The sequence below is a fragment of the Salvia hispanica genome, chromosome 1 (assembly GCF_029641045.1).
Source record: "Salvia hispanica isolate PSC_SH4W2 chromosome 1, Shi_PSC_v1, whole genome shotgun sequence".
Taxonomy (NCBI): Eukaryota; Viridiplantae; Streptophyta; class Magnoliopsida; order Lamiales; family Lamiaceae; genus Salvia; species Salvia hispanica.
Window position 1 is genome coordinate 15,964,601 of NC_142692.1, and position 24,642 is coordinate 15,989,242.

The 24,642-nt window shown below is 35.4% G+C and overlaps 2 protein-coding genes, 1 long non-coding RNA gene and 1 pseudogene across 5 annotated transcripts; 1 reads left to right on the forward strand and 3 right to left on the reverse strand.

The window, feature by feature from the left end:
• The first annotated feature begins 1,881 nt into the window (after nucleotides 1-1,881).
• LOC125219423 (S-adenosyl-L-methionine-dependent methyltransferases superfamily protein) lies at nucleotides 1,882-4,201 on the forward strand. The gene is made up of 5 exons (XM_048121397.2): nucleotides 1,882-2,192; nucleotides 3,126-3,268; nucleotides 3,350-3,531; nucleotides 3,649-3,762; nucleotides 3,840-4,201. Exons 1-5 carry the CDS (start codon nucleotides 1,959-1,961, stop codon nucleotides 3,965-3,967), a joined length of 801 nt encoding a protein of 266 aa, XP_047977354.1. The 5' UTR covers nucleotides 1,882-1,958; the 3' UTR covers nucleotides 3,968-4,201.
• Nucleotides 4,202-4,552: 351 nt separating this feature from the next.
• Nucleotides 4,553-7,816, reverse strand: SKIP16 (SKP1/ASK-interacting protein 16). 2 transcript variants are annotated; one of them, XM_048127154.2, is made up of 5 exons: nucleotides 7,447-7,816; nucleotides 6,392-7,114; nucleotides 5,802-6,020; nucleotides 5,575-5,681; nucleotides 4,553-4,845 (listed from the first exon to the last, which is right to left on the reverse strand). In XM_048127154.2, exons 1-5 carry the CDS (start codon nucleotides 7,648-7,650, stop codon nucleotides 4,767-4,769), a joined length of 1,332 nt encoding a protein of 443 aa, XP_047983111.1. In that variant the 5' UTR covers nucleotides 7,651-7,816; the 3' UTR covers nucleotides 4,553-4,766. The 2 variants fall into 2 exon arrangements, with proteins under 2 accessions (XP_047983111.1, XP_047983112.1); XM_048127155.2 differs by having other exon boundaries at nucleotides 6,392-7,110; nucleotides 7,447-7,575.
• A 2,781-nt stretch (nucleotides 7,817-10,597) lies between these two features.
• Nucleotides 10,598-16,905, reverse strand: LOC125219962 (3beta-hydroxysteroid-dehydrogenase/decarboxylase-like; annotated as a pseudogene). Its single transcript, XR_016137074.1, has 12 exons — nucleotides 16,485-16,905; nucleotides 15,823-15,912; nucleotides 15,597-15,730; nucleotides 15,346-15,516; nucleotides 14,966-15,082; nucleotides 14,801-14,880; nucleotides 13,857-14,046; nucleotides 12,657-12,774; nucleotides 12,106-12,280; nucleotides 11,621-11,777; nucleotides 11,149-11,215; nucleotides 10,598-11,061 (listed from the first exon to the last, which is right to left on the reverse strand). The product of XR_016137074.1 is annotated as a 3beta-hydroxysteroid-dehydrogenase/decarboxylase-like (transcript).
• Nucleotides 16,906-22,569: 5,664 nt separating this feature from the next.
• LOC148933328 (uncharacterized) lies at nucleotides 22,570-24,415 on the reverse strand. Its single transcript, XR_016134855.1, has 2 exons — nucleotides 24,214-24,415; nucleotides 22,570-22,958 (listed from the first exon to the last, which is right to left on the reverse strand). It is a non-coding gene; the product is annotated as an uncharacterized LOC148933328 (long non-coding RNA).
• Between the last annotated feature and the right edge of the window lie 227 nt (nucleotides 24,416-24,642).

Consider the following 24,642-nt stretch of genomic DNA (forward strand, 5'->3'; position numbering starts at 1 on the left):
CATATTGTAGCTTCCTATTTCTCAATGTATACAAGCTTGACTGATCTAATCAATTTGTGAACGGCACAATTCTTGTTGATGGTTGATTTACAAATTTTCTTGACATGTGTCCAATATTTGTAAATGCAAAGCTTGAATCTATTCTTAATTATTCTATGATAACTTTTTTGGTGAAATTTTATGGAAGCCGAAAAATCACTCGTGGACTGGATGATGAATTAAACAATGTTTATTCTTAAAGTAAACAATATTGTTTGGTTGATTAAAAACATTGGATTATGAACAATATATTTATTAGAAATGGACCACTCGCCCCTTAAAAACCTCATAAGGGGGAGGAGTATCCACACTTATATAGAGAAGCTAGGATCATCATCAAGCCGATTTGAGACAATGATTTGGAGAATTTAACACGCCCCCTCACGTGTGGGCCGGAATGACACATCGGACTTCCATCACGTGGATAGGCAAGAGGAGAGATAAAGAGATAAACCATCATCGACTTGGGTCCTGCTCTGATACCATATTAGAAATGGGCCACTCACCCCTTATTAAATTCTCCGAATCATTATCCCACATCGGCTTGGTGATGATCCTAGCTTCTCTATATAAGTGTGGATAACCCTCCCCCTTATGAGGCATTTTAAGGGGTGAGTGATCTATTTCTAATATGGTATCAGAGCCAGGTTCCAAGTCGATGATGGTTTATCTATTTATCTCTTCTCTTGCCTACCCACGTGATGGAAGTCCGATGTATCATTCCGGCACACACGTGAGAGGGCGTGTTAAATTCTCCAAATCATTATCCCACATCGGCTTGGTGATGATCCTAACTTCTCTATATAAGTGTGGATAGTGGCCCATAACATAAGCAACCTTAAATTTTCCCCATGAAATAATTTAAGACAAATACTTTTTCTAACTGATTTTTAAAGCTGGAGAACATATGATAAAATTTCAAGGTATTTTTTTTGACTATTTATCGATAATTGGTGATTTGTTGATTTTGTTTATTGCACCCACTAATATCAGATTTGTCTGTAGAGGTCATGTAAGTGATAGGGCAGATATCTAAGAGAGAGGAATTTACTCCATTTTTCCTACCCTCCATTCCAAGATAGAAAAAGAAATATACTCCATTATTCCTGCTCCTTCCGTCATATTTCTGTTCGGAGATGTCCAACTATAATAAGTCATTTCTCCTCAAACAATTCTCTCTTATTTTATTATTTATCTATTTTATTCTTTCTTTACTTCTCTATCTTATTTTATTATCTATCTACTTTATTCTTTCTTTATTTCTCTATTTTTCTCTTTCATACTTTTTTTCTCTTTACTTTATCTTTTTCAGTATCAATTCCTTAAATTATATGCCAAAAAAAAATGTTTTATTTATCTTAAGACGGAAATAATATTTAATATGAGACCTTTGTTTTCCAATATGTGATTTTATACTATAGATTTGTATTATGAAATAAGTAAAGAGAAAATATAGAATGATATTTTTATTTTAAATGTGTCATTATTTTTAGTAAGATAAAATGTTTCATTTTTAATATCACTATATCACAGGAAGTACTATATGCTAAAAGTGTAAAACACTAAACCATTGAATAGAAAAACAGTGTTTTTATATATTTAGTATTTTAAAAATAGCATATATTTTTATTGTGGTATGTCACTTAAAATTTTATACTCCTAGAATTCTAAATCTCGAAATTTTTTAATACAAATATATCACTCCTGCACAATATTTTATTTATCTTATATTGATAAAATTAATAATTTACATTATTCACTAAAGCGTATATAAATTAACATTCCTTATAATAAATCTGTTTTCTACAAAAATTGTTATTTTTAAGAATAAATGGAGCAGAAATGAAAAAATAGTGAAAACGAAAGGATTAATCTGACAATTGAAAATCAATCAACACTTTTCGAGGCTTCAACTACCGATGGCGGGAATAGCAGAGGAACCACCGGAGGAGGAGAACGTAGTGGCAGAGCTGGGGTTGTATAAGGGCCAAGTCAAATTAGTAATCGATTGTGAAGAAGAAATTATGCTGCTGTGGGCAATCCAGCAGCCCATCTTCTCCAAAAACAATGCTTTTGTGAGTCAATCATCTCTTCAACTCAAAATCGACGCTTGTGGCCGTTCTCTCTCCATTCTCCAGTCCCCATCTTCTCTGGTTCGGCTTCTTCTTCCTCTTCCTCTTCCTCTTTTATTTCTGTTACTGAGATTTTGTTTGAGGGCATTTTTAGGGCTCAATTCATGAAACTGTTTCTGTGATTTTTCATTTTGGGGTTTTAGGGCTCAATTCGCGATTTCTTTTTTTTTGGAATAATTTTTTCTACTCTAATACACCCAACTGAATTTATATAAATGTTTCTGGGGATTTTATCAATAATATACTCCCCTCAGTCTCATTTTTCCATTCTAGGCCGTCTGTCCGCGAAAAGGAGTCTTATTTTTCCATTTTAGTCCGTCCATAAATAGGAGTCCCAGTTCATTTTTACTATAAATGGTAATAGGTCTCAAATTTCACTAATTCGTTCTACTCACATTTCATTTATTACTAAAAGTATATATAAGTGGGTCATATTTCACTAACTTTATTTCACTCACTTTTCTTAACATTTCTTAAAACACGTGCCGCCAAGAAATGACTCTTATTGGCGGATGGAGGGAGTATGTGTCATTATACTATATCGCTCAATTGGGGAAACTAGTAAGCATATCGAAATTGGGGAAATAATACTCCCTCCGTCTCCTAAAAATAAGAATTTTTGAAACAAGATTTAATGCAAAATTGGTAAAATAAGAGAGATAGAAAGAAAAGTGTGATAGTGGAATATGGATCTGATAGAAAGAGATTTCCTAAAATAGGAAGTTTCAATTTTTAGGGGACGGACCAAAAAGAGAAAACTATTTTTAGGGGACAGAGGGAGTAAGTTTTTCCCTTTTCTAACCCTCCCTATTGGAAGCAGTTAACTACTGAACTGCCAACAAAGCTTCAATGTTTGCTCATGGCATATAATCACACATTGATCCAGATGTTTATTCTGGACTCATCAGTCCCTCAATTAATGAAATTCAAAAGCATTTCTATTTTCATCTGCAGGGCACTCCTGGAGTAACTGGGTCTGTGATGTGGGACAGTGGCATTATTCTTGGGAAGTTTCTAGAACACTCTGTTGAATCTGGAAAGATTTCGCTCCAAGGGAAGAATGTTGTTGAGTTGGGCTCCGGCTGTGGATTAGTCGGGTAAATTTCATCAGTTGTATTCGCTTTTTTGACACTTAGCAAGCTTAGTGAAACTTTTTGAGCCATGGTTTCAATTTTCAGCTGCATTGCTGCTTTATTAGGAGCTCATGCAATTCTGACCGACCTGCCTGATCGACTGAAGCTACTGAAAAAGAACGTTGAGACCAATCTCTATGGAGACATCCGAGGGTCTGCAAGAGTGGAAGAACTAACATGGGGAGATGATCTCGACAAGGATTTCACTGACCCTTCACCTGATTTTGGTTAGTACTCCCTCTATCCAATATATCTTGACTCACGACCTATGGCGTAAAGGGGTGTGTGAAAAATACTATCGTTGTAGAAAGAAAATTGCTGACTTCGGAAAACAATTATGACAGTGATTGGCTCAGATGTTGTATACAGCGAAGGAGCTGTGGTTGATCTGATGGAAACGCTTGTAGAACTTTGTGGGAAGCACACGACTGTCGTCTTGGCTGGGGAGCTTCGCAATGGTATTGCTCGGTTCCTATTATTTTTGTGACAGGTTCGGTAAACTGTCTCATGATTTTGGTTGATGTAATGTAAACAGATGCTATCCTGGAATACTTCTTGGAAGCTGCTCGTAAAGAATTCGTTGTTGGGCGAGTTGATGAAGGCCAATGGCATCCCGATTATCGCAGTTCCCGCGTTGCTATATATGTTTTGGTGAAGATATAGAGATATTGAAGAAGTCGTGTTAAGTCATATAGAAATTTACTTAAATTCTCCAAAGCTAGATGGCCTTTCAAATTTCGCAATCTTGTTCAATATTTAAATCCACATTTCATTATCCTCCTTTGCCATTCCATTCTCTCCAAACCAGTAGAACTATGCAATTTTTTTCCTCTTTTCAACTTGTAATTTTCAGCTGACTTAGAACTCATGAAGATAATGATTATTGGTATTTCGAAATTGTTAATTGGTTATTTCTAATGTAAGATTGCTATGTATGTAAGGATGAACTCCAATGACATAAAATCCATGACAATTATCACAACATTTTATATACACCATCTTTGTTTTCCTCTCGTTCTAGTAAAACGATATGATATATACCCCCGTTTCCATCTTAATAGAGACTTTTCATTTTCTGCACTCATTATTGTTGGTGGAGAATAATAAGTACCACCTTATTAGACAGAAAAGAATTCTAAAATTAAAAAATGCATATTCTCGTGGGACAGACTAAAAAGGAAAGAGTTGCATATTCTTGTGGGACGGAGCGAGTATATCTGTGTAACAGCAATGTGAAGCAAACAAGGCTAAACCAGGTGGCCAAATGGAGGACTTTTAGCCAAAAAGATATACTCCCCAAATGATGTAAGTATACTAAAAAGCAATTACACCATCATTCTACCAACAATCAAAATCACACATTCCTTACAAATAAAAAGGAAAAGGATACACCAAGCTTCAACAATGAAAGAATGTTGAGCATATCATATAACATAACAAAGTTGCATCGCAAGTATGTTCATCAGAATATGTAGTCTGGAAGCTGAAGGGGAAATCGAGCTACTTCCACGGGGAATGGGGCACCTTCTGGATCAACTAATCTGAAGACATAGTAACCAAACACCAACATTTTAAATTGTTGTTTTATTGAATATTACTTCAATTTCAAATTCTTGTAAGACTCTGTACACAAGTTGTTCAAGAAAATCTCTCATACTTTGAAGATCAAAGGATAGCTTTTCCATCCTTGTTTTCTTCTTTCTATCATCTTTCACATATTTTCTTATAGTTAAGCAAGCAAAAAATCTCCCTTCCGTAAAAAGATCAAAGGATGCTTTTGTAGCTACAAGAATGAGTAGAGCATAATTTTTCATTATGGGCTAATAATCTCTCCTTATGGAGAGGTCAAGGAGCAGAAGCAGACGTGTAAATCTTCCCTTTTTATCCAACTCTAGTTAAAGTCTTTTCAGATAATGCAAAAACATCAATAAAATCTCAGAAAAATTTATAACTGATGTGTCTCAGACTATAGAAACAAATGAAGTGGGAATGACAAAACCATCTAAATCTTTATGCTGGGATGATGATAGATGAGAAGACGTCGTGTGCACTCTATAGAAATGTCTAATCCACAAAATTGTACTCATTCTGTTCCGTGGTAGTTGAGTATTATTCCTTTTTTAGCAGTTCCACTATAGTGGAGTCATTTCTCATACTTTATTCTCTTTTCAATTAACTCACTAAACAACATTTTCTTAAATCCTGGACCAAAAAGATATGCCTCAACTACGGTGGGACGGAGGGAGTACTTGATAAGGATTATTGTGTACCTTCCGGGAACAAAAGTAAAAGAGCCTTCGACTGATCCTTTGGATGCACGTAGAGATGTACAACTCTCATAAACAAACTCTGCCTCACCAGGACGAAGTAGTGGAAACTGCAAGATACAATATGTAGAGCTAAAATATTTGCAAAATCTAGGCTGATAATTGAAGACACATGTACTCTATCATTTCTGGCATTGAAAGGGATCTCAAGAGCAATTGACAAAACCAACCTTCCCAATCACCGCTTCCCCATTTACATTAGAGACAATTGTATCATTAGCACGTATAATCCACTGTCTCCAATACAATTGGCAAGAACTGAAGGTCAACCCATTGATGACACAGCCATCGGGTGAAAGAGACATGCGAATTGAATATGCAAACAGAAACTTCTCTAATTCATCTTGGAGGTTGCTGAACTCAGGCAGAAATGCAGCAGAAGCACGAACCTTAAACAAAACGAGAAAATCATTAGCAAACTAACTAGCTAATCAATGGTTGGTTATAGCAGTAATTACACATTCCAGCAAATCATGACTGTAAAGCATATTCAGCAGAGCTCAGCAAAACAACACTATACAAACACTCTAAATCATCCTTTTCAGTGAGTTTTTTTTATATCATGAACAGGACCATAGTGATTTAGCGAAATATAAAATCAAATGAATAAATGATAGTAGATTATTACACATCAATCAAAAACTATTTTTTATGCTAGAATGAAAACAGTTGCATTCTTCAGAATCCCATAAAAGGGGGAATTTTCCACACTAAACTGCAGCCAGGTTATTAGGGAACTATAATATATTTGATCAGCTACCTTAACACCATTTGTTATAGCAGACGTACAGAGGGGTGGCTCTTCCGGGAACAAATTGATACTTCGCATTTTCCTTTGTTGGCGAACTTTAATAATGCCCTCTTCCAACCGACGACCATGTTCTTCAAGCCACAAAAGCATGGCATCCTGCTGCTGGCTTCCTGATCGATCATGCACAGAACTGATCAATGTATCCGGAACACAAGGAAGCATCTCCCCATCCGTCACAAGATTCCTTGTGCCAACGAAAAGCTGGCCACTGCCACAGTTCAAAAAGAAAAGCTTTTCACTGTAAGTAGCAGAAGCTGCCACTACAATATACTTGGATCTACTGCTCAGCCCGATTTGATCCATAATACTCTTCGTGTCAAGTATGATTTGGCTCAAGGGTAACAAAAACACATTCACCAAGTGATCATATAGAGTGTAGCCACCAATTATACCCAATAAACTCGACGGCATCCCTCCACTCGAGCCCTCATCCGGTAGCTCTTGACCATCACAAAATCGGTAGAGCACCCTAGTAGGGAGAGGCAGTTTAACTTTCAAAGCCTTCTCAAAATCCTCAATCGCATCTTCTGATGCGCCTTTGCGCAGAGTTGGCAAAGCCTCCGGAAAGTTTACTGCCAACCATGCCTTAATTCTGCCCCAGCACCTTCTAACCCGTAAGACAAGTGGCCATGGATACATCGAAAAACTCTCCCGCCATGCTTGATAAGCTGCCTACACACAAAAGGCACAATTTTCTCCACTTCAAAATTATATAGAAAAAGGAACAAGCAGCAAATTCAAAATTCAAGCTAAACCTAGAAAACATTCATCGAAATTTTAATGAAGGGTATTCCTTTTGTTTTCAATAGAGCTATATAATGAAGGTATTCCTGCTTCATCAAAATACATTTTCATAAAAAAATCCCACTCATTTCCACCTAATCAGGAGCAAGCATCTTTATCAACCCAGTGACTCAAATTCACAAAAAAAGTAACTCAAAATTACAACTGAAGTAGGAAAAAAGTGGTAATAGATAAAATAAAAACCCAATTAAAAAAGGGACCTTGAATGAAGGGGCGGGATTGTCGTCAGGATCGAGAGGGGAGGTGAGATCGAGCTCGTGTGAGCAGAACTGGGCCCATAAGAGGTCATCGGAGGCCCAGGCGCGAAAGCGCTTGCCGAGGCAGGCGACGGCGGCGGCTTCGGTAGGGCCCGATTTGGAGAGGATAACATGCATCGCGAGGCCGCTTACGTTCTCCAAACCCATGGTTTTGGGCAATCGATTGGTTGAATTTGCAGGAAATCAAAAGGGGTCAATTGGGGGAGAAATACGGTGACTGTCTCTTTTTATGTTGGTGAAAATGATTTTAATTGAGGGCCTGGTTCTGGTCGTGTTCATGTCGCAATTCACACAATTTCTGATTTATTTTTAAACATTTACTAACTTATAATAATGATAATGGTGTTGCTCTCATTTTAACTAAGGAGTTGTTAGCGTTCATCACTCTATTGGGTATTGCCGCAGAAGCACGCGATCTCTAACGGAAGGCCCCTACTTCAATATTTTGGTTTTTTATAATTAGATTCATTTGGGAGTATTATGAAATTGAGTATTGGAATTATAATCTACTACTCCCTCCGTATGTCTCTCAGTCACTTTTGCGCACTCGTTTTGTAAAAATGATAATAAATAGTTTAAGTGGAGAAATGGTAAAGTAAGAGAGATAATAACTTATATAAGACTTTTCTCAACATTATTCTCTCACTTACTTTACCATTTCCCCACTTTAACTATTTATTATTATTTTTACAAAATGAGTGTACAAAAGTGACCGAGACTCCTAATGACGGACGGAAGGAGTATAAAATATAGTGGTACTATATATTTAAAATTAATTACAATTTCAATTTTTTTAATTCTATAATTTAATTTTATATTAAAAACTATTGAAATTCTAAATAGGTATAAAATTAACCAAAGTATCCTACAAAGAGACTCCCGAGAGCCATAAGTATTAAAGGAACATCTTCCTGTATCACACACAATACAAACAAACATAGTATACGCACTGCACATAACTCACATGCAAACATAACTCGCATGCACACAACACACTACATATATATACATTGCGCGCGTGCACACACATTGACACACACGATACATACCATATAGACAACACATATTGCTGCATATACACACATGACACGCACGCACACAATACTCACATAGCATTCACACACTCACAATTCACAAATACATATAGTTTACACAATACACATAGCATGCACACACACAACACACACTCTATACACATGTAGTGCACACATAATACAAACTATTATAACACATGGTACATACACAACATATATTATAAGCACACAACATACACAATTATGAGTGAAAAATAAAATACCGAAATATTGGTATATCGAACTTATAGTACTGATAAATGCCAAAAATATCAATTTTATTGTGTTACATACTTCCTCTGTCCCACTATAAGTGATGCGCTTCTTTTCGGCCGTTGTTTTGTGAAGATGATAATAAGTAGTTAAAGTGAAGAGAAAGTAAAGTAAGAAAAAATAATATAGCAGAAACGTATGTTAGTTAAATTAAACATAGTATAAATTGTTTTACAATGAATCGCACACACAGCCGCTATATATATATATATATATTATATAGCAATGAAAAGTGTATGTGTTTAACAAGTACTCCTGCCAACTTATGTAACAATTCTCGTGCTTCTATTTTTTAGTTAAAATCTCTATTTTATAAATACAAAATTAATAACAGATCTTTAAATATATTCATATATATGCCCCACGACCCACACTAATAATTCTAGCACTTGATTGCTTGAGTTTGATGTAACATTCTATAGAATCACATAAAAATTCTAAGAATTGAAAAAAGAGAGTTGAGTACGACCTGTTGACATCGATTTCTTAGATTTGAACATGTATTAATCACACTATTGATTAGGACGGTTTAACATACGACTTCAATTGTTGAAAAAGAAAATGTAACAACCTTGAGAAGAAGAAAAATTGGACCATAATTTGTCTATAAGAGCGAGTTACTGGGCATATATACGACGATTTTTTGAAAGACGAAAAAAATAATACAAACTTCATTCCAACCTATGAAAGACGTATTCATTTTTCGGATTCTCAGTCAAGTTGATTCATTTCCTTTCAATAGGGAAAAGAAAATTTCAATAGTAGCTTCGATGATAATAGGATTCCTTGTCCGCTTCAAGCTATTCCACTTTACCTACACACACATTTCATTATTCATGTGTAAATAAGAATAAGACTCATGGAAATTAGTAGTACTTTTTTTTTCTACTATTAAATAATCTAAAACATCATTTATTTTCACTCAACTGTACATATTTAGTTGTACCAAACCCTATTTGGCCACGTAGAGTATCATTAATTGACATCAATGAGCCACGACTTTGACAGAATTATTTGATAGTAACATGTTCCAATATGTTCTAGGCCTTTGACTATCAAGATTGTTATCTTCCAAAAATCACTGTATCATCCAATTAGGAAGCGGACAAACCAAATCTGATTTAAATATTTATTTACATGCATAACCTTGCACACATCAAGGTTATGAGTAAATCTGGTTGTACGTATGGCGTGTCCTTGATCTCCACCGTTGAAAGTCATCCCCATCTCACAAGTCACAAATAAAGATAATTTTTATTTTTTAGTTATATTTGTGAGTTTGGTTGGATTGATAGTTTTGTCTAATGTCCACCTATAGATCCTTTGAGTTGTCTATAGACTCCAAAAATTATCATAATCAATATTGAGTCAAGATAGCATAATTTTGCAACTGCCAAAATTTCCTCTTTTTTATTCGAAATTAAAATAGAATATCTTGATACCATATCATAAGCTCCTTCACTTGTCATTCATTTAAAATGAAAACACTTTTTCAATTATGAATAGTTTTACTAACGTTTAATCAGACTTGAAAGACCTTGATCACTTACTTTAGTCTTTCCACTTTAACCTTTAACACATCAATTTCTTACATCTCATGCCTAAAAGAAATGTCTCAACTACCTTGGAATGGAGGGAGTAATACAAAAGTGTGTACACATTGCAAGTGTCGCCTGTTGCGCATCACACATGGGTTGATCAAATAAAAATAGAACTTGGTGCAAACAAATCTATAATAAACTCATTCATGATTCGAAATCCATGCATTCATATGATCAATTCAAATAGAGGCCAAGAGCATAAAAAAATAACTATTTGTGTCATTCACACTATTTGCAACACATTTCCAAAGAAATATACTACCAGCACCTCAAATTAGAGCAAGAGATGCAAATCTTAGGTATCTATGGTGGTAGTATATCATCGTAATAATGTAAAGAATTTACACTACATATCTACAAAAATGATTATAGAGTTACAGCTTAAGATTACAAAAAGACAGGGACAACGAAGATCTTATTGCCTGCCATCTAACAACCTACATTTAGATCCCTTCTCGTCAAAGGATTATAGCTAGAGTTAGGTTTTGGCAATTTGCTAGCCAGCAAGATAGTTAACTTACTGGCAATCGTGTATACAATTACTGCTATCTCGTCTATTTTTTCCTCGTATTGTTCGTACACGAAACACAAACTGAACACAAAGACCAAAGCTGCAGTTGATTGACCATGAACAGAAATCATTATAGGATATCAAAATTCAAAAACCAACATCAAGCGTAGTTAATCAAAAGACATACCAATACCAATGGCCTGGACCAAGTACTGGGAAACAATCCACTTGAAAACATACATGAAACACGCAACCTGTAATAGACAGAAAAATAATCTTCATAACAATATCATAAGAAAACTATTTTTGGACAAAACAATACAAATATCCACTTGTCTTAAATGTTTTACGTTGGCAATACATTGGAGATTACAAAAAAGGACATAAAACAGGAAAGATTACTCTAAGCAATATATATATGTGCCTCGTCAGTTATATGAGCAACTTCCAGATCACAAGCAATCAAATAAGAAACAATCAACATGAGCAGTCCAGGAACAAATGAAGCTCCTAGATGAAAAGGCTGTTACCAAATGCTTATTCAAGAAAGCATGGCAATTTGAAAAATATCAACTACCATTCAATGTTCAAATCATTCTACTTCAAATGTGAAAGCTTACAAACCACCTCAAATTAGGACAAGTTCAGCAATTACATACCTTAAAAAAGATAAACCAATCTTCTCCTTGAGCCAATGACTTGATTAGGAATTCCACCTTATCCCACATGCATTTCATCGCGAAGAAAAGGCTTCTCACATCAACTTCTGAGATCTCAAAACATGATGATGGTAATCTAGGAATTGTGGATCCATATCTGTAGTATATGTGTAGTAAATAATCCAACATGGATTCAACAAAAAACAAAGACTTCTCACATCAACTAGGAATTACACAATAGTGCCAAGTGTTTTTTTAAGAGTAGAAAATAATGTAACCTGCCAATCGATCAGATGCAGTTGTTTAATTCAGAAAAAGTCTAAAAACAAAGTATAATAATGAACACAGGATGGACATTGCTACAGAATTATATTTAGTATGCATATCATTAAAACAGCAGCACAGAACAACCCCATATGCAAGAGAAGAAACTAGCAGAAGGGTATCTAACGTGCATAGAAAAAGGATAGTTACATTTAACTTACACAGATGATGATAGAACATGGTGCCCACAAAGCAACACGATGGTTAGCAGCAGCAGTAGGGAAAGAGATGAAATAAAAGTATACCCAGACAGGAAAAACCAGTGATACATAAAACCAAGCAATGCAAAACATATAAAGGTCTTCTTCTCATCACGCCACAGCAAAATATCTGCAACTGCAGCAAAATAGCACAGCATCACCAAAGTGACAAAAATAACTGAAAAACATTACCCAAAAACTCTTTTTGGAATAAATAAGTGGGGTTGCATTCTATGCAAAGCTTAATCAAGGCACATACTAGGACAAATTGAGATATTTCAGCTCACAGAAGAAAAAGAAGTTCGTATGCTAACCATTGAGCCATAGATTCAACTAGTGAATCGCATTTAAATAATGATAGACGTTCAATTGAATTAGCAAGGTCATTGATTAAAAGGGATTTCAAGTTCCAAAAACCATCTAATGGAATAGACATATTGGAGAAATCTCCAAGTCGAGAAAAAAAATATATGACTGCGCTGCAATACCAAGGACTGGAATATAGAACCAACCTTGTACACCGCCTAACTGCTTTTCTATTTTGGATGGTTCATCGCTGCATCCGTATCTCATAAAAGCTGGCTCTACGGCCAAATTGGAAAATGAATCAACAGTTAGTCTCATCGCTTCCTGTGAAAAACAAGTCAACAAGCCCCACTTTAATGTATTTATTTGGTGCTCAACTGTACTCAGACTTGGGATGTGAACTTCCCAAGCTACTGGACAAACGACAAGTTGATAAAATAAATTGTTAAACAGGAAATCTTCATTATACAAACCATAATAAGCAAGAAAAACTATACATAATAGTTCACAAAGCTCTATCTTCTATATGTGATGACAAATAAAAGAGTGACTTAAAGAATAGTAGTTCAACTTCAAAATTTTCAGCCTGATGTTAGTCCTGTAAAGGAAAACTACCAACCTATCACAAATTTTTACAACAACTTGCTTAGAGAAACAATGAACTTAGTCTAGCTCTATAGATACATGCATATGTAATGAGGTTTGTATCTTTAAGGTCATAACTTATTCAAGGCTTTCAAGCTTGCTCCTTGGCAACCAAATGTTCTGTTCTTACTATAAAGAGGAAGGTTTCCATGTTTTTTAAGTGTATTGAGCTATAGGATCCAGATACACCGTCAGAGTCTTGCATGCAGCCATCTCTTAAGAGTATATTAAGATGGTCAAATCATGCACTCAGCACCTATGTTGGTGTCGATATCCATCTCAATACACTTCTTGCAAACAATTGGACGCACTCATAGGTTACTCGCCACCATAATCAGTCATCAGTATGGAGAAGAGTACACAACAGCAGAACATGGAATAACTTGACTATCCTGTTGAAGAAATTAACAGTGGGGACTTGCTGACAACATGTACAAGTCCCCTTGCCAAGCAAGAATTATTCTTTGAGAGAGTTTTAAATCCATCCTACTTTTCCCCATATCAACTGGGATTACTTTTTCATCTAATGGTTTTACATACAAACTTGTTGACATCTGCAATTCATATGGATAAGACCAAGCCAACCTTCACAAGTTCAAGCCAACATTGTTTGAGCAGTAAAGCTAATATATAGCTTGCACTTAGCTCTTCTAGGTAGTAGGTACTTCAAACGAGAATAAGAAAAGAAAATTTCTTCTTAATACAAATTATAGTAGGAGATATACTACTAGTTTTTAATGAGAGAGAATGGAAAAATTTACCTTCTGGGAAACAACTGGTGAGTACTTAATATGTTCCTGAGCAGCAAGACAACTAAATGTCCTTGTGCATGAAGCTAACTTGTAAATAGAGATGGATGGATCAAGCCTTTTGGAATCTGACTTCCGATGAAGCAATTTTATAAAAGAAAATATATGCTCAGATATGTGAGTCGGGATATTAATGAAAGGCCTGCAACCAGATATGTACAAATGCAAGTGATCAAATAATGAGAGCATTCAGCCCAACTGATGACCAAGAGGGACAACAAATTGGATAATAAATGGCAACACAAGCAATACAATGAAACATCAAGAAAAGAGGTTGTCCATATATATCGCTCCAAGAAAACACCTACAGTTTCACTTTCTCATTATGAACAATGGGGTAAGGGAATAGGGGATAAATATAAGGTGGAGGCCAGGACTTCCATCTCTGACAGCTAGCAGATAAAAGAAAGGGACATAGAAATGTAAAAAGGTGTGACACATTAATTTTGAAAATTATTCATATTATTAACTGAAAAAGTTCCATTCTCCTTCCAAGTGTAGTCACTCATCCGGATGCTAGACCTTTCGTATCAAGGTGAAGTTGTTATCTTAGAAAACTTGCTCGATAACAACGTTAATTGTTCAAAGCCAACAGATTAAAGATGATGGTCTAACAGTCCACATAAGACTTATTCTCTTGCGATGGTCATATTTTCTGTGAATGTAGGAAATGAAGGTCTAACAGTCCATTCTCCCTGTTTAAATTTTTTAATATTTAGAAGGATTGTAAGATCCAAGACCATTTATATATTGTCTAAAGGGAGCATCCTAGTTTGTAAAAAGCCTCAATGTATCTATGAGACAGGTGAAGAAATGCATACTCATCATAGAACTGAAGAAGAAATGAACCTTTCTGGAAAGTTCGTAGCATCTAACATTCAATGAGAGAATATTACCTCGGGTAGCCTAAGCGCTCTAGGAAATTAAATGCAAATTCTCGAATATTCACTGGCTCCAGATTCGTTATAAAGAAGGCCTGCAATATATTTCAGCAGAAAATATTCTTTCACAACAAGTGAGAGTGATTGACAGAAAAAAGAACAGCTCAGTTTTGAGCATACCTTGCCAGACACGGTATCCATCTGAGCACCCAGAGATTCTTCAGCACAGATGTGGGCATGAGCAACATTATCAATATACGTGAAGTCCGACAGATTGTTTCCACTTCCTATAATAAACTGAAATGAGAAAGCCTATTACTAATTCTAAAAAATACATACCTAACTCAGTTAATAAATAAAACATGCGACAAAGGAAAAACGGATAAAATATTATGAATAATTTTCCAATATAGCTAGCAGAAGCATGCATTTGATCACTCAGTAGTCAAATGATCTAGAGAAACACATGGCATCTACTTAATGAAGAACTAAACAGAAAATAAAAGATAAATGATAATCTTTTTGCGAATCTTTGTGAGATAGCAATGTAGCTTCCGCACCTTATCCCAATTGGATTTTACCATATTCACCAGCAAGGGAATGAGTTGTGGATCTCCAGGTCCAAATACATTACAAGGACGAATTGCACAAGTTAAGAGGTCGTCAATGCCATTTGCAGACAATATCAGCGCCTCAGCTTGAGTCCTAAGGTCAGCAACCATATCCCAGAACTGCAGGATAGAGTTCATGACAAATGTGAGAGAGATGGAGAGAGTAAAAGAAAGCCTCAGAGTTTCAGTAAGACACATACTTGCCCAGAATATGGCAAGGATTCATCTCCGCCACATATGTCATGGACCTCATCAAAAACTACATCAGCAGAACTATTGTATATTAGCCGTTTAATTCCGCATTCTCGACAAGCCTTCACTACATTCTTTACACCTGAGGAGTTGTGGCAAATAAGGACATCAGAACAAGATGAAATGCCAGGAAACCACATTAATTATTCTATTACCTGCTAAATCAGAAATTACCTTGAACGATTACTTTGTAGCAAAGATAAAAATCTTGGGGAAATAAATCCATAGAGTCAGTAAAAAATACAACTGATACCCCTCTCAAAGCTGCACAGATATGACAAGATGTTACTAAGCTACAACATTAGACCAATGGAAGTTCTAGCTTTTCAAAACTACAAAGATGCATTAGCATAAGAAATTGTCAAATGAGAACATAGATAAAATATAAAGCAAGGCAAAACTGTATCTAAAATAAGTTACTAAACTTACTGAAAGAAATAAATAAAAGCAATCACCAATTATTGCTTCCAGTAGATTTCTCTCTGGAGATCCTGATCAAAATTTTCATGTCCATTTTATTGTAAGTAAATTGAATATAACAGTAAAGTATAGTCATCTTTCTATCCCAACGTATGCACCAAATTCAACAGCTTAACTACATACTAATTTATAAGTAGAGTTAATTCCGAAACATCCTATGCTGAATTTCGATTTTCGATACCATCAACATATATCCATCCAAACTCCACATATAATCGCATCGATCATACTTATACAGCCATGCAGGTTCAATTAACGATCAAAACTAATCACTTCAAAGAATAATTCCACACTCATCCACTAAGTACTCCACGTTTCCAACATTGCACATCACAATTGAAGCTCTGAATGAGTACCTTCCACGATTTGAGATTTATCGCGCACATCAACCTGGAAATAAGCGGCGCGGCCGGATGCGATCGCATCGGTCAGGAGCGGCTCCGACGGCTTGAGCTCCGGAGACTTGTGAGAATCGGCGACTCGGACGTTCCAATTACCGAGTTTGAGGAGACGATCCACCAATGCGCGGCCGATAAATCCCCGGCCGCCCAATACGACGCAGGTTTTCGAGTGTTTGCCGCTTTCTTTCGGCATTTTCGAGGAATCGGCCGCGGATGAGAGAGATGAGGAGATTGGAGGGGGGCGTGGGGAAGGGATGGATCTTGTGCTGTGGCCTCCGCCGGAATCAAGTGGTCACTCGACTGAACTTTTCTTTCTCTATTGAAGTTTTTCTCTTTTGCAATACTGTTACTGCTACAATTTTAGCAGCTCCGGATCACCAAATGCATTCCCTAATTCATCTCCTACCTCACCCCTCACAAACATATTATATTATAGTGGGGTACACTCTCATGTATGTGAGGGATCGAGTACGAGATGAATTAGAAAATGCATTAGGAGATCCGGATTGCAATTTTAGTTTGACTAATTTATTTGTGAAAATAATTATCGGTTACAAATTTTTTGAGTTGATCAACTTTTTGGCTAATCCAGGTTTTTTAAAGCATTTTTAAGTTCCTCTTAAATTGAAGTTTTATATTCCCTCAGTCTCATCTCAAGTGATTTGATTTCTTTTTTATCATTATTTTGTAAATATGATAATAAGTAGTTAAAGTGAAAGAGAAAGTAAAGAAAGAGAGATAATATAGAAAAGAGTCGTATCTATATTATTCTCTTACTTTACTTTACTTTCTCCCCTACTTTAATTATTTATTATCATTTTTCTCAACCACTTACCAAGAAAAATCAATCATTTTAGATAAGACGGACAGAGTAATATTATAATCCACAATCATATACCAACTTCATTAGATTTGTGCATGAAGTCATTCTATAAATATATCCAACAAATAAAAATATTTTCCTAACAGTTGTTTAGGCTCCGTTTGGTACACGAAATTTAAATTGGAATTGAATTAGAATTGGAATTTTATGGAATTGAATTGGAAGGATTCTAATTCAATTCCAAATCCTATGTTTGGTAAAGTGAAGTAATTGATATGAAATTGAATTTGAATAATTGTGCACACACACTGTACACACACACAAAATACACACTCGCACATACTTCACTCAAAATACACATACTATACACACACACCGCACACACTACACACACTGCACACACTATACACACTACACACATTTCACACACTATTCACGTTTCACACGCTACACACACTACACACATTTCATACACTTGGCATGCTACACAAATTTCACACATTTCACACACAACACACGCTACACAAATTTCACACACAACACACGCTACACAAATTTCACACACTACATAAATTTCACACACTACACACACTTCACACATTTCACACACTGCACAAATTTCACACATTGCACACAATACACAAATTTCACACACTAACATTTCAAGCATCCGATTTTTGGATATTTTTTTTCAGTTTTAGATTTTTTTCTGATCCAAATAAAATAAACTGAAATTTTCCAAAAGTTTAAACTAAACCAAATTTGAAATTTTAGTTTGTGAATAGTGTGTGTATTTTTTGGGTATAGTGTGCGTAGTGTGTGTATTTTGTGTAAAATTTGTGTCATGTGTGTAGTATGTGCATTTATGCATATAGTGTATGTAGCGTGTGTATTTTGTGTAGTGTTGGTATAGTATGAAATGTGTGAAATTTATGTAGTGTGTGAAATGTGTCTAGTGTGTGTAGTATGTGAAATGTGTGAAATTTGTGTAGTGTTTGAAATGTGTGTAGTGTGTGTGAAATTTGTAAAACGTGTGTAGTGTGTGAAATTTGTGTAGTCTAGAGATGTGTGAAATGTGTGGTGTGTGTAGTGTGTGAAATGTGTGTTGTGTGTGAAATGCATATAGTGTGTGAAATTTATGTATATGTGTGGAATGCGGGAAATGTGTGAAATTTGTGTAGTGTGTGAAGTGTGTGAAATGTGTATAGTGCGTGTAGTGTGTGAAACGTGTGAAATGTGTGTGTGTAGTGTGTGTGAAATTTGTGTGTTGTGTGTAGTGTGTGAAACGTGTGAAGTGTGTGAAATGTGTGAAGTGTGTGTGTGTGTGTGTGTGAAATTTGTATAGTGTGTGAAGTATGTGAAAATATATGAAATGGATAGTGAAGCTATCAAATTTTATGACTGTTTGGAATTCCAATTTTCTACTTTTGATATGGAATTCAAATCATGGAATTTAAAATTTTGGAATTATAATTCAATTGCAATTCATATATTTTTGTGATGTTGGAATTGTAATTGGAGCCTCCAATTCCAATTCCATAGCTCCAATTTCATGTTTCCAAACACACCCTAGTTAATTTATATGGCTAAAACCACATTTATCCAATTTTGATATTTCCTAAATATTACTCATTTCGTCCCTGAAAATTTGTCACCTATTTCCTTTTTCGTCCGTCCCTAAAAATATGTCACCTTTCACTTTTACCATTTTTGGTAGTGGACCCCATATTCCACTAACTCATTCTCACTCGCATTTTATTATAAAACTACTCCCTCCGTTCCGTGGTAGTTGAGTCATTTTGCCATTTCGGTACGTTCCATAGTAGTCGAGTCATTTCCTTTTATAGCAAAAGTCAACACATTTCTTATCTCTTACTACTCTCTCTTAATTTAATCTTTCTTCATCTCTCTACCTTTTTCACTTTTTACTTTATTCTTCTTATATTTAACTCACTTAACACAATTTTTCTTAAATCCCGTGCCGAAAAGAAACGTCTCTACTACCGCAGAACGAAGGGAGTAATATATAAAATTAGGACCCACATGCCACCAACTTTTTCAACCCACTTTCTATTACATTTCTTAAAATCCGTGCCGGGTCAAATGGTAACAAATTATGGGGGACGGAGGGAGTACAAATTTTATATTTTGTGTGATATTTTTTTTATAACAGATCAATCGCAATATCTAAATGGCCGAAGGGATCACCTACAACCATCAGCAGATCCAGGTGGGGTCACGCGGGGTCGGCCGACCCCACCGTTGGTCCATGAATGCCACCGGAAAATACCACTACTCGGCCTGCCGACCTCAAAAACCCTGCCTCCGACCCCACGACAACCTTCTCCACAGAACCGAAGGAGATAAGACGATGAAACTAAAAATTAGAGAAACAAAGAAAAGAAGAGATATATATATATACATCATCACCGTAGATAAAAAAAATTATAAGATTTCGATAAGTAATTTAGTACAAAGAAAGAGGAGAGCTGAGAATTTTGCAGAAGAAAAAAATTTGGGGAAGAAGATGCATCGTGTTTTGAAATCTGATTTGGGCTTAAAAATTGAGATAGTGGGGATTTAGGCTTAAATAAAAAAGTTTTTTTAGTTAATGCTGCTTCTTCTCGGATATTTTTTTATTTGAAAATCATCAAATATGTATAGTATATTCATTATTATTTATGTTCATATACTTTAATATTATCAATTTTCAAATTTGGTGTCACGGAAATTCATTCCGTATCCTATCACATATTAAGTCATAAAAAAATACTACTACATATTAGTAGTAATTTATTGCAATTAATTTAAGTGATCCCTCCTATGTTTGTTTAGGATTGGTCTTCTGTATTTGCTTATTACTGTATACTTTGAATTTTTTTTTAAAAAAAAATAACCAACACAATAGTATTAGTAAATTGCATGACATATATATTTAAAATTAAAATACTTTAAAATACAAACAATAAATTTGTGAGAATCAACTATTGTAGATAATAGTATTACTTAAATTAAAATGTATTTCTTTAAAAAAATATACTCCATTTAAATATTATTTAAAATAAATAATTATTTTAATAAAATATATATTCCGTATAATATATTTTGCATTCTGTCCGACTCCACGAGTTTTCTATTCTGGATCCGCCATTGCCTACAACAAACCCTAAAACACACTTTCAACAAAATAAAATGGACTCCACCATCATTTATTAAAATTGCTCATGTTTATAAGATTATTTTAATTTGTTGTGAGTGTGTTTTCGGATTTGTTTTAGGATTTGTTGTAGGTGATCCCTTCCAATAAACGTCATACATGGCTTCACGGTTTTCCACATTAAATTAATTTTAGCTAAAAATATCTTATTCGGAATGGATTCGAAAATAGCACACGAAATATAAAATTTGTGATATTTAAAGGTTTTTTGCTTTTAAAACCAAAAACTTTCCCCGAATTCCGGTTTTTCCCATGAACTTTGAGATTTGTTTTTAAAACCACAAACTTTCATTTCGGTTGATATTTCCCCCGGCGGGTCAACGGCCAAATCCGATTGTCTACGTGTGAATTTTAATCCTATTTGTCATTTAAAGTGTTTACTTGTCACAATTTAAACATTTGGAAAAATAAAATAGGCAAATTTAAACATTTGGCAAAATAAAACTTAAATAACATTGTATTGAAATAATATTCACAAATTTGGGGCTTTTCATCCATATACTTTATAGAGCACACTTAAACAAAAAAGCAACATTGAAAAGTTAGGGCTCTTCATTCATCAATCTTCTTCCTTTCTCTCTTGCATATTTGAGGATTTTCAATTGCGATTCTTAGGCTAAATTGAAGAAAATTTCATATACAAATCGACGAATCACAGCAACAAATCCACGGAAACTATATTAATTACACATACTCAACAGATCGGAACTTGAATCGAAGATGTGGAACGCACTCGTGTAGGAATTGAATCTCCGTATGGCCGTCGGTCGGAATTTGAGGAGAAAACGAAATTGCCCGCCGTCAATGGGAGAAAATCCGTGCGAAGATGGTTGCCGACTCGGATAAACCGACAGGGTAAAAATGGGATAAACCCACACTTTCAGCGCAATCGCAAAAATCGTCTCTCTAATACCTCTCTTCCACCGTGATAGTGTTGACACGATTTGAGTGAATATAGTATATGTAGGAGTGAAACCCGGCGGAGGAATGTCGGGTCAGCTACTTTGTTTCACCTCTACCAAACGATGGAAACACTTCTACACAGTGCCTTTTCAGTTGATTATAGGCGTACCACCCGCGCCCTTAGAAGATAGAAAGTAACACCAATACCCAAAAACTCATAAAATTGATTCGCCTACCTGAGATGGAACGGAGACATCTGATTTCGAAGTGATGATGAACGAATATGGCTGAATTTGAAGTGAGGATGGATGAAGAAACCGATTTTAGGGTTTAGGAGATTTCTGTAATTGTTTAAATGGAATTGGGTTGAAAACGACATCGTTTTAGGGTGAAAATTCCGGGTTCCATGTCATTTTTGCGGCAGTCCACGTGGGACAACTTCTGACCGAAAATGGGTTATTCGGGTTGGGTAGGGAAATATCAACCGAAATGAAAGTTTGTGGTTTTAAAAACAAATCTCAAAGTTCATGGGAAAAATCGGAATTCGAGGAAAGTTTTTGATTTTAAAAGGAAAAAACTCATATTTAAATAATTTTTAAAAGTCAAGAAAAATATTCAAATTAAATAAAAATTAATGATTTTATGGATCAATATTCCTTTTATCAACTTTTAATGCTTTTTGGCGTTTTTTTGAAAATACATTTGGTAAGAAGATCCCATGCTTTTTGGCGTTTCCTAGAAAATACCTTTGCTAAGAAGATTCCAAATCTTTTCTAGCGTTAATTTCTTTATATTTCCCAGCAGATAAAAGGGGTATCCTTATTTAATTTCTACAGAAAACTTTGATCCCTGAACATTCTCTGATATCGAGCCACATGTTCCATAGTTAATTATTCCACTAATCATTAGAGCATCCGCAATGGTGCATAGGCCAGCCATTCTCTCCTCTGCCACGTCAGCAACACTAAAAAAACCACCTGCCACGTCAGATTTAGGCCAGCCATAGGCCAGCCGCAATAAAAATAATTCAAAATATACTACATTTACGGAATTAAAATTACGATTAAAATACGGAATTAAATTTAGACACGTGTACGGGAAAATTCATTAATTGCATTTAAAAAAGTTACATAGATTAAAAAAAAAGTACATGCATAATAAAGAAAAAAAACTATCGTCGTACAGTCCTCCGTACCCACAACTCTTCAATTATATCCTTTTGGAGTTGAATATGAGCATCCACTTGGCGCATGCTGGCAAATTCCTTGAGTCGGCCGGCTTCATCGAGGGGTACCCCCTGTCGTACACTAGGGGTGGCCGTTCCGTGGCTTGGACCGGCTTCATCGTCACTGACCCAACTAGTCAGTTGTACGCCTTCGTCTTCGACGATCATGTTGTGCAGGATAATGCAGGCGTACATTATCTCTCGGAAACGCATCCGACATCCCACAAACGCGTTGGGCGTACATTATCGCTCGATGATGCTCTTGAACAGAAAGTTAGAGAGAGAGAAAACTCGTTAAAACAAGTGGTGCAAATGAAAATGAAACGAAAATCGCGTTTATATATGATTTAAAAAAAAAAAAAAATCTGAAAATCGGCGCTAGCCGATCGCTGGCCGATCGGGCCTCCACAATGGCGGCTAGCCGATCGGCTAGCGTTTCGGCCAGCGACGAGCGATCGGCGAGCCCACGCCGATCCGCTCGCCGATTTTGCGCTGGCCGACTGCAATGGTTCGGCTAGCCGATCGGCCAGCGCGACGAATCGGCTAGCCGGTCGCTAGCCGACCATTGCGGATGCTCTTATGTCTACATTGTAAGAATGAAATAAGAGTATCTGATTAGTGTTGTAAGAAAAATATTCTTATAAAAATATTAAATATATAATTAAAATTATATTTTATTATCCATGAAAAATAGTTTCTTTTTTTAGTTTTATCAATACAGTCCATTTCAATTTATAGAATATTTCTCACATTTATTTTTCTCTATCTTCTACTTAACCATTTACTGTAGTTTCTAATTAAATACTATATGATAAAACTCATGTTGTCTATAGATGAGATTATAATATTTTTGTACTTCAATGAAATTCCCTAGATTAAAAAAACATGATCAGATGTTAATTTATTGTTACCCTTGGGCCTTGACAAATGACAAAAGGTTCATTCCAAATGTCAAGAGTAGCAAAATTCTTTCAATTCTTGTAGCCACATGACATGAGGGATATCACACTATTCGCCAATTCGGGGGTTTATCTACGATATTTGTTAATTCATGTATTGTGAATTTATAATTATATGATTATAAATTAATGCATAATTAGGCAGAATTTCAATTTGAGAGGCATATATATGAAGCCTATATATACTTTAACATTATGATTCACATCAAAATTGGACTTGGAATCCTAAAATTCATCATTAGATATTTTTTAGAGGAAGATGCGTGAAGACCACACTCAATTAGAACTAATAAATTTGAATCCTTTTTGGAAAAAATAAAAACTCAAACTATTTCCAAAAATGAAACTCAAACCATTCAAAGAGTGGTGAGTAAATGTACAAATGTTAGAACTTAGAACAAGTATAAAGCTCCTCAAAAGTAAAGAATCGCCACAAAACCAACACACAAAGCACAACCTAACAACCACAACAAAAACCAAGTCCAAAGGAACACTCGACAACTAAAAAGCCACCCGAAAACAGTTAATCACAGCCAATATGGATAGCCATAACTCACCAGGTATACTGACAATTGGGTGTTATTCATTCTCACTAGAAGAGAGAGAAAATTGGAGAAAAGCTTCTCATTTCGTGACGAGATTGGCATCTGGTTCACGTAAGAATATCAACAGGTTCTTGAAAGACAATCTAGAGAGAAAAGAGAAGCAAATACTGCCAATGAAAATGATTTGTAGATTTGCAAGAAATTAGAAAGGGAAGTGCCATAAAGTATCTAGAGAAACTAACAACACTCTTACGGTATTACCAAATGAACAATCCGTGTCTATGCCATAAAGACATACTCATCTACATAAGTCAAATTATGATATAAAAGTTTGCCCACAAAAATACTACCTCCGTCCACCAAAAATATACATAATTAATGTATATGACACGAGATTAATGTGCAATTGGTAAAGTAAGAAAGAAGAAAAAAAATAAGAGA